Below are 11,354 nucleotides of genomic sequence, written 5' to 3' on the forward strand. Positions count from 1 at the left end.
GACATGAAACGTATTCAAAAACGTATAAAAAAACGCCACAAATACACTAGTCTAACCATGGCCTAGGACCGCTACTCTTCCTAATTTATGCAAATGACATGTCGTCAGCCTGTGACTGCATCTTGTTCCTGTTTGCGGACGACTCAGCCCTGCTGGTCTCTGACAAGAACAAGTTGCAGGTTGAAAAAACCCTCAGCTCGGAACTAGGCAAAATCTGCATATGGCTCGCTGATAAAAAACTATCATTACACATGGGCAAAACAGTCCATTCTCTTCGGTTCAAATAACAAACTCAGCAAGACCGACGGCTTCTCAGTTACAGTGGGTGACAAATCTTTCCTGTGACAAAATGGCATCCAATGTAATAAAAAAAGTCAACCAACGAACTAGATTCTTGTACCGGATCTCCTCTCTGGTAAACAAGAATACCCTGAAGACTCTGGCAGGAGCACTCATTCAAGAGTACTACGACTATGCTTGCACCTCATGGTACCAAAGCACCTCAAAGGCGCTTAAAACAAAATTACAAACATCACAAAACAAACTGGTCAGACTACTACTTGACCTGAACCCCAGAACCCACCTCACCCCTGCCCACTTTGACAACCTAGGATGGCTTAGAGTAGACGACAGAGTACAGCAACTTGCAATGGGCCTGGTCTACAAGATACACTATACGACCGGGGTGCCCATGTACATGTCAAAATACTTCCCAAAGGTCAGTGAATACCACAACCACTACACCAGAGGAAGCTCAACAAATCATGTTAAACCCAGATTCGGATCAAACAAGGGACTAAACACGTTTTGCAATTATGCCACAACAATGTGGAACGCCCTACCCAAAGCTGTAAAGGAATGTGAATCCCTGCCCACATTCAAAACCGCTCTTAAAGAGCACCTACGGGAGGCTGCAATTCGAAACTGGCCACTGTAAATGCCCAAAACCCCCACCACCTCCTAATAGACAGTCTCCTCCCCACCGCATGTATATATTCCCTCCCCGCCGTATGTATATTTCTCTCCCACCCACCCACCCCCTCCTAATGTACAGTCCCCTCCCCATCATATGTATATATACTCTGTCAGGATCTAGGGGTAACAGTACTGTATATTTGAATACCGTTTATGTCACAAATGTATCAGTACTAAATACCTATATGTCCCTATGCCATAAATGTCATGTATGTTGTGTATGTCATAAATGTCTATATGAATTGAAAATGGGGGACCCTGATGGAAACAAGACAAACGTCTTTTTCAGGTCTGCATCCCCTTAACAATTGTATGTATTGAGCCGTACTGTATTGTACCCATTCTGCAATCTGTTAAATAAAGTTTTCATTCATTCATTCATTCATTCATGCCCAGAGCCTAGAGATCTTTAAACCGCTGCTTAAAACGCACATTTTCTCCCCGGCCTTTGATCAGAGTTAGCCTGCCACCTGTCAACTATATGGTTGCTGTTACTCTGGACATTTTATCTATTGTATTACTTCTTGTCCCTTTTTATATTGCACCTTGCTCTTGTTTCTTAGTGTACTATACTTATCTACTGTCATTTTAGTGTATTTTATTTGTTACTGGACTGTACGTGTTTTTTTTTATTGTGTCCTACTCCTACATGTAAAGCACTTTGGGTGGCTTTTAGTCATTATGTAAACGTGCTGCTATATAAATACTTGACTTGACTTGAGTATGAAGTGTGCGGAGACAGTACCTGGGTCTTCAGCTCTCCCATCGAACCTCTGAACGAAGAGAAAGTCACCGTTAGCTCCTCCTGATGAGCACGTCAGTAAGTCTCTGATGACCAATACTAACAAAATACATTGAGCAAACCACTACATACCGTCAGGTCCGGAAGACTGACTTTAGACAGGCTGAGGGCGCCATCTAGTGGACACTGGTGAGGAGAGGGATCAATGGTTAATGGTGAGGTGGGAAAAACCAATCTTTATCCTTGTAATCCTTATTATTATATCTGTATTATTGATCACACTGCAGGCAAGAGTGGCCCCAATCTGATTTATTATTGATCACACTGCAGGCAAGAGTGGCGCCAATCTGATTTATTCTCTCATTATGTGACTCAGATCTTTTTTATTCACGACAGTGTGAACGGTGATGTTGCCAATTCTGATTTGGGCCACTTTCATACCTGCATGTGGTCAGATATTTTGCAATGCAACCTCAGTCTGAACAGTCATATCATAATTCATGCGACTTTTACGTCACTCTAGATGGAAGACAGTTGTGATGGAGGTGGCCAGTGGATACAGACATGAAGACAGTTGTGATGGAGGTGGCCAGTGGATACAGACATGAAGACAGCTGTGATGGAGGTGGTCAGTGGATACAGACATGAAGACAGCTGTGATGGAGGTGGTCAGTGGATACAGACATGAAGACAGCTGAGATGGAGGTGGCCAGTGGATACAGACATGAAGACAGCTGTGATGGAGGTGGCCAGTGGATACAGACATGAAGACAGCTGTGATGGAGGTGGTCAGTGGATACAGACATGAAGACAGCTGTGATGGAGGTGGTCAGTGGATACAGACATGAAGACAGCTGTGATGGAGGTGGTCAGTGGATACAGACATGAAGACAGCTGTGATGGAGGTGGTCAGTGGATACAGACATGAAGACAGCTGTGATGGAGGTGGTCAGTGGATACAGACATGAAGACAGCTGTGATGGAGGTGGTCAGTGGATACAGACATGAAGACAGCTGTGATGGAGGTGGTCAGTGGATACAGACATGAAGACAGCTGTGATGGAGGTGGTCAGTGGATACAGACAAGAAGACAGTTGTGATGGAGATGGTCAGTGGATACAGACATGAAGACAGCTGTGATGGAGGTGGTCAGTGGATACAGACATGAAGACAGCTGTGATGGAGGTGGTCAGTGGATACAGACATGAAGACAGCTGTGATGGAGGTGGCCAGTGGATACAGACATGAAGACAGCTGTGATGGAGGTGGTCAGTGGATACAGACATGAAGACAGCTGTGATGGAGGTGGTCAGTGGATACAGACATGAAGACAGCTGTGATGGAGGTGGTCAGTGGATACAGACAAGAAGACAGTTGTGATGGAGATGGTCAGTGGATACAGACATGAAGACAGCTGTGATGGAGGTGGTCAGTGGATACAGACATGAAGACAGCTGTGATGGAGGTGGTCAGTGGATACAGACATGAAGACAGCTGTGATGGAGGTGGCCAGTGGATACAGACATGAAGACAGCTGTGATGGAGGTGGTCAGTGGATACAGACATGAAGACAGCTGTGATGGAGGTGGTCAGTGGATACAGACATGAAGACAGCTGTGATGGAGGTGGTCAGTGGATAGAGACATGAAGACAGCTGTGATGGAGGTGGTCAGTGGATAGAGACATGAAGACAGCTGTGATGGAGGTGGTCAGTGGAGGGACAGGGAGGTGGTCAGTGGAGGAACAGGGAGGTGGTTAGTGCAGGGACATGGAGGTGGTCAGTGGAGGAACAGGGAGGTGGTCAGTGGAGGAACAGGGAGGTGGTCAGTGGAGGAACAGGGAGGTGGTCAGTGGAGGGACAGGGAGGATTTTTTTTTTGTTTTTTTAACAGTTTCGATTTTTATTTAAAGATAACAGGGCTATAACTTCACAACAGCAAACTTACTAGTAGTAAACAATAATTAAAACTTTTTTTGCATTAGTGAAAACAATAAGGACACATTCAAAAGGCAGGGTAAGAAAAAAGTGCAATCTTATGCATTTTCAAGTCAAAAGTTTATCTTATAGGTATTTGTTGTGATACTTCTGTACCAGCAACCCTTGAGGACGTATCATAACCGCTCTGTGTTTGAAAGTATATTGAAAGAAGAAATGTGTCTCTCACCTCCTCCTCGCCCCCATTATCATCTGCTGATAAATGATCTGGCCTCCACTGCACATCAACTATAAATTAAACCATAAACTGTGACTTCAGTGTCCTCCATGTTTACGTCCATCTTCTTTATTGTTCATTTGAGCATGCAGGTAATTTGAGCAGTGTGAACAGTGTGAACAGGGCCTGCAGTGTAAACAGGGCCTGCAGTGTGAACAGGGCCTGCAGTGTGAACAGTGTGAACAGTGTGAACAGGGCCTGCAGTGTGAACAGGGCCTGCAGTGTGAACAGTGTGAACAGGGCCTGCAGTGTGAACAGGGCCTGCAGTGTGAACAGTGTGAACAGGGCCTGCAGTGTGAACAGGGCATGCAGTGTGAACAGGGCATGCAGTGTGAACAGGGCCTGCAGTGTGAACAGTGTGAACAGGGCCTGCAGTGTGAACAGTGTGAACAGGGCCTGCAGTGTGCACAGGGCCTGCAGTGTGAACAGTGTGAATATGGCCTACAGTGTGAACAGGGCCTGCAGTGTGAACAGTGTGAACAGGGCCTGCAGTGTGAACAGTGTGAACAGTGTGAAGAGGGCCTACAGTGTGAACAGGGCCTGCAGTGTGAACAGGGCCTGCAGTGTGAACAGGGCCTGCAGTGTGAACAGGGCATGCAGTGTGAACAGTGTGAACAGGGCCTGCAGTGTGAACAGGGCCTGCAGTGTGAACAGTGTGAACAGGGCCTGCAGTGTGAACAGGGCCTGCAGTGTGAACAGTGTGAACAGGGCCTGTAGTGTGAACAGGGCCTGCAGTGTGAACAGGGCATGCAGTGTGAACAGGGCCTGTAGTGTGAACAGGGCATGCAGTGTGAACAGGGCCTGCAGTGTGAACAGTGTGAAGAGGGCCTACAGTGTGAACAGGGCCTGCAGTGTGAACAGGGCCTGCAGTGTGAACAGGGCCTGCAGTGTGAACAGTGTGAACAGGGCCTGCAGTGTGAACAGGGCCTGCAGTGTGAACAGGGCATGCAGTGTGAACAGGGCATGCAGTGTGAACAGGGCCTGCAGTGTGAACAGTGTGAAGAGGGCCTACAGTGTGAACAGGGCCTGCAGTGTGAACAGTGTGAACAGGGCCTACAGTGTGAACAGGGCCTGCAGTGTGAACAGTGTGAACAGGGCCTACAGTGTGAACAGGGCCTGCAGTGTGAACAGGGCGCCTGTAACTGTTCCGCAACTGTAAGTTACTTCCGGGGTAGGCCTGATTGGCCCCGACAGGCACGTGACAGGCGCGGCCACGCCCCCCGCGGCAAAGGCCGCTGTGTTGACGCTAGGCTGCTGTGTTTCCTGGTTGTCGCGCCGCGGTAGTCAGTTAGTTCTGTGTTCCGTGTTGCAATAAACGTTCAACGATGTCAACAAAACGGTATCTTATTACGGCTTTCCTCCCGACGACAAAGAGAAGAGAAGGTGGCTGAAGCCTGAAGTTGATACAGTAAGTTTGATCGCGGTCTTGTGACCAGAATACAAAACATTACCTGTTGTTATTGTTAAGTCGCTATCTTGTGATAGTAACATGGTCGTTCTTAATGTAGCCTACTGTATATATCCACATGTGTTTGTACATATAACTGCATATAATCCTTTTACATATCTGTAGATACTACGCTATCTATATCTGTACATATCCCTTACCTACTCTTACTAGTTACGCTGCTGGCCAGTATGACTACCATAGTGTCTTTATACCTGCTGCATCAATGTACATAATAATACTACAACTCTGTACATACATATGATCTGATTAGCATTATTACTCAGTAGTACTGATTTATATATTTTAAACAATATAATGAATTAAGGTTTTGTTTTATTTGTCACATAAGGTACGCGTACATTACAGTGAAACACTTGGTTCTGTATGAGCCTCCTGAGATTGTGCTTCAGTTTACAATGTATTTTCTTTTTGCAGGCATGATGACTTCACCCCATCTGTACAGTCATTACAAAGGACGCACCACACTTACTGCTCTGATCGGTGTGGCTCCCAATGCAGTTATAACCTTCACCAGTGACCTAGGAAGTACCTCAGACAAGGCGATCACAGCTGTTCTCCCTGTTGTGTGTGTCTTTACAGGTTTCATTCCCCTTCATATAATAAATATAATTTACTTTTGGAAAACGTTGTTTATTTCTGCCGGGACCTGTCCTGTGCTTAAAGCACTCACTGGATGGGCTGGCTTCACAACAGCCCCGTCCAGGTATGTGTTATTATAGACCTTTGTTTGTGACAGTCTGCCACAACATTTTAAAGTGTGTGAAGAAACTTTGTGATACAAGTGTATTGAATATCAGGTGGATGAGCCTAGATTTGTGAATGTCTTAAGATGCCATGTTTACCTGCACTTCAAGAGGTTTAATCGTCACATACAGTACATACACAATACATAAATGATGATAATAGTGAAATGAAGGTGGCCATGCCTGCCTTCGATTGTGCAAAAATACAATACAAAAATAGAATGGATTGTGGAAGTTAATAAATGAGACGAGCAGAAAAGTATGGAGTCTGCGCTTTACTTCAAAACAACTACTTGGTGACTGGCACGGAAAATGCCACCCACAGACCCGTGAGTTACAGTTTGGGGTGAAGTCATGCCTGCAAAAAGAAAATAAATTGTAAACTGTGATATGAAGAAACAAACAAATAGATTTCTGTCTACTACAAGCTAAACATGTGATTGCTTTAAAATGGAAGGAGATTCAGAGACCTGACTCAGGTCATTGGATCAAAGAGATGTCTAACTTCTAGAAAGCACAATCTCAGGAGGCTCATACAGAACCAAGTGTTTCACTGTAATGTACGCGTACCTTATGTGACAAATAAAACAAAACCTTAATTCATTATATTGTTTAAAATATATAAATCAGTACTACTGAGTAATAATGCTAATCAGATCATATGTATGTACAGAGTTGTAGTATTATTATGTACATTGATGCAGCAGGTATAAAGACACTATGGTTGTCATACTGGCCAGCAGCGTAACTAGTAAGAGTAGGTAAGGGATATGTACAGATATAGATAGCGTAGTATCTACAGATATGTAAAAGGATTATATGCAGTTATATGTACAAACACATGTGGATATATACAGTAGGCTACATTAAGAACGACCATGTTACTATCACAAGATAGCAACTTAACAATAACAACAGGTAATGTTTTGTATTCTGGTCACAAGACCGCGATCAAACTTACTGTATCAACTTCAGGCTTCAGCCACCTTCTCTTCTCTTTGTCGTCGGGAGGAAAGCCGTAATAAGATACAGTTTTGTTGACATCGTTGAACGTTTATTGCAACACGGAACACAGAACTAACTGACTACCGCGGCGCGACAACCAGGAAACACAGCAGCCTAGCGTCAACACAGCGGCCTTTGCCGCGGGGCGTGGCCGCGCCTGTCACGTGCCTGTCGGGGCCAATCAGGCCTACCCCGGAAGTAACTTACAGTTGCGGAACAGTTACAGGCAAACAGGGCCTGCAGTGTGAACAGGGCCTACAGTGTGAACAGTGTGCACAGGGCCTACAGTGTGACCAGGGCCTACAGTGTGAGATACGCTAGAGAATAATTTGTTAATCTTGACTTACTTGGTCATTCTCAGTGGAACCAACCTTGCCCTCAGGGTCATCTGGGTTGTTGATCTGGCCCCTGGTAAGATTACACATGTACTTGTTATTATTATTATTATTATTATTATTATTATTATTATTATTATTATTATTATTATTATTATTATTATTATTATTATTATTATTATTATTATTATTATTATTATTATTATTATTATTATTATTATTATTATTATTATTATTATTATTATTATTATTATTATTATTATTATTATTATTATTATTATTATTATTATTATTATTATTATTATTATTATTATTATTATTATTATTATTATTATTATTATTATTATTATTATTATTATTATTATTATTATTATTATTATTATTATTATTATTATTATTATTATTATTATTATTATTATTATTATTATTATTATTATTATTATTATTATTATTATTATTATTATTATTATTATTATTATTATTATTATTATTATTATTATTATTATTATTATTATTATTATTATTATTATTATTATTATTATTATTATTATTATTATTATTATTATTATTATTATTATTATTATTATTATTATTATTATTATTATTATTATTATTATTATTATTATTATTATTATTATTATTATTATTATTATTATTATTATTATTATTATTATTATTATTATTATTATTATTATTATTATTATTATTATTATTATTATTATTATTATTATTATTATTATTATTATTATTATTATTATTATTATTATTATCTGGTTAAACTTATTTGTTATTCAAGGAAAGTTATGAAACTCACGTCTCAGCAACTTTCACCCCCCCGCCCAGGGCGCTGTGTAGCACACAGACACAATACACAATAATACACTAGTTATTACACACAGACACAATACACAATAATACACTAGTTATTACACACAGACACAATACACAATAATACACTAGTTATTACACACAGACACAATACACAATAATACACTAGTTATTACACACAGACACAATACACAATAATACACTAGTTATTACACACAGACACAATACACAATAATACACAAGTTATTACACACAGACACAATACACAATAATACACTAGTTATTACATTTAATGCATGGGAGTAAAGTCTGACACTTGGCTAAGATTTAGAACATGCACGTTTTACCTCTTATCAAAATGAAATTGTCATGGATATACAGTCTAAAACCATACGACCTAAAGCCTCCACTATCAGTAAATTATGGAAATGACATACATCTAAAATGCCTTACTTCCAGACCATAACTTTTTAAAGACTTTGTTTGGTGTTGTTTCAATATGATGTGTTCTGACAGTGATTGGGAGAGTTCAGAGTTTATATGCTAAACTACTACATAAATATATCTTCATACGTGTATATGTGTTTTTCCCAGACATTCCAGATTCGCTATATACATGTTGACAGAGAGAGAGGGATAGAGAGAGAAGAGAGAGAGAGAGAGAGAGAGAGAGAGAGAGAGAGAGAGAGAGAGAGAGAGAGAGAGAGAGAGAGAGAGAGAGAGAGAGAGAGAGAGAGAGAGAGAGAGAAGAGGAGAGATAGAGACAGAGACAGAGAGGGTGATAGAGAGAGAGATGGAGAGAGAGAGAGAGAGAGAGAGAGAGAGAGAGAGAGAGAGAGAGACAGAGAGAGAGAGAGAGAGAGAGAGAGAGAGACAGAGAGAGAGACAGAGGGACGTGGTCACCGTTTTAAAATGGCCCAGGTGACGAGGCCCAAGGACACCATGAACAGAACTCCGGTGATCGTCACCACGGCAACAAACCAGGGGTCAGGATCCCAGTAGTCTGACATCACGGTCACCACCTGTGGGTTCTGGGTCTGGAGGACAGACAGCATCAAGCATTTCACTTCTGCGTTCGGGTTCCGCGATCTGATTGGCCACTGACGTTTTTCTCAGCGCCAATCGCGTTACGCCTAGTTCTATCACTGGTTAAGCTTGGTGACTCTTTCGAAGTTGGTTAAGGTTAGAGTTTGGTTTAGAGCAGGGGTTCCCAAAGTGGGGGCCGCCGCGGGTGGGTCGCCACTCGCCAGATGATACTTTTTTTTTTTTTTTTTTATTAATTTTTTTTTTTTTTTATGCAGTCAGGCCACTGAACTTAGAAGCAGGCCAGGCCAGTGTTTCTAGTTGCAGCAGCGCAATAGATAAGATAAGGTGGGGAACAACCAGGAGATCACTGCAACTCACACAAGTTTGATCTCAAGTGACTACCTGGTCAAATAAAGGTTCAATAAAATAAAATTCTCTCTCTCTCTCTTGCTCTCACACACACACAAAGGGAGCTGCATGTGATTGGAGGTGGGACCCTTACAAAAAACTGTTGCTAATCATTGACACATGCTAGCCTGTAATACCCCCCCCCCCCCCCCAGAAAAATCTACTTTGCATTTGATATATTGCAAATATATGCCATCACACACACTGGCATTTAAAGGGTTAGAATTATAAAATGAATATGTGGTGTTATGATCAGGGCTGAAGTTGAATAAAAGATTGTATTTTTTTCAATCTGACATTACAAAAAAACTGAAAATCCATCAAAATCAGTGTTGTTGCTAATCATACATATGCTAGCCTGTTTTTTAACAATAATTTGTGATGCCATCACAAACACTGGCATTTAAAGGGTACAAATAAAAAATGTCCTGCACCAGAATGCAGGAAATGAAGTCTTTGTAACAAAACATTTCCTGGTGGGGGACCCTGCTTAAAAAGTGGCCTGACTGGGGCTATATTTTGCACCATATTTTCCCCAGTCCGGCCCTGGTTAAAAGCCTCCAATGCTTATTAGTGTGTGTGTGTTTGAACGTTTGCATATTTCAACCAAACATTTCCATTTATAAAAAAATAAATAAAAAATTATAATTTTTTTTACCTCCTAATAGTGGGGGTCGCGGCTCTCTGACACCGTTATTTGGGGGTCGCGGCCTGAAAAGTTTGGGAACCCCTGGTTTAGAGCAGGGCGATAGACCACCAGCCCTGATTCCAAACTCTAACCATAACCAACTTCGAAAGAGTCGCCAAGCTTAACCAGTGATAGAACTAGGCGTTAGAGGCATAACGAGGCGTAACGCGATTGGCGCTGAGAGAAACATCAGTGGCCAATCAGATCGCGGAACCCGAACGCGGAAGTGAAAGTGCATTAGGGAAAATATACACGCGTACAGGAAACTAACCGTAACCCTAACCTTAACCTTAACCTTGACCATAACTTTCTATCTTAACACATTGGGCGCCAAAGGTCGCTGTGGGCGTATGGCCGTGTGTGCCAGCACTGTAATGAATGAGGGTACATGCCGGTGTTTGCAGTGCTAAAACTATATTAAATATTATGGATCTAATAATATAGTCGATTGTCATTGAGTTTCTTCCGGTCAAGATGCAAAAAACAGATAATCTTTTCATCCATACATCCCCGTTTTATACCGTGGTGAATATGAGTATAGTTTTAGAGTAATTCTGTGTAATCCCAGGAAACGCCGCTAAACAGCGTTTCAGTGCATTTCACTAGGAATCGTGCCATTCCTCGCTTGGATCAACACTCAATCTGAAATCAATGCTAGATTATCGGTATTATGTTTCATCATGCATCCATGAAAGGGTGTGGGGGGGGGGGTTCTGTGCTTCGATCGTCACCAACGGAATACGTTACACAGTACATTACAGACACACGCTCCGATCGCGGGGAAGGAATTATCGGATAAGCGCAAGATTGATAGCATATAGCCCTTACCTTGTCTATGATGTACTGCAAAAAGAATATTCCAATTATCTGATCGCCATTCCAAGTATTGATGTCGGTCGTGTTGCCAAGATAATCCACCAA

The 11,354-nt window shown here is 41.7% G+C and overlaps 1 protein-coding gene across 1 annotated transcript in view; it reads right to left on the bottom strand.

The window, feature by feature from the left end:
• Positions 1 to 9,210: 9,210 nt before the first annotated feature.
• The window catches only part of LOC311233361 (cadherin-related family member 4-like), a gene marked incomplete at both ends in the record, with an annotated part of 115,767 nt that continues 113,623 nt past the window's right edge, over positions 9,211 to 11,354 (bottom strand). Inside the window, one exon of the mRNA XM_084320337.1 lies at positions 9,211 to 9,348. Within this exon, the coding sequence (XP_084176463.1) occupies positions 9,211 to 9,348 (138 nt within the window). The remainder of the gene's footprint in view (positions 9,349 to 11,354) is intronic.

The sequence above is a fragment of the Notolepis coatsorum genome, assembly GCF_963971535.1.
Source record: "Notolepis coatsorum genome assembly, chromosome: 8".
Classification (NCBI taxonomy): domain Eukaryota; kingdom Metazoa; phylum Chordata; class Actinopteri; order Aulopiformes; family Paralepididae; genus Notolepis; species Notolepis coatsorum.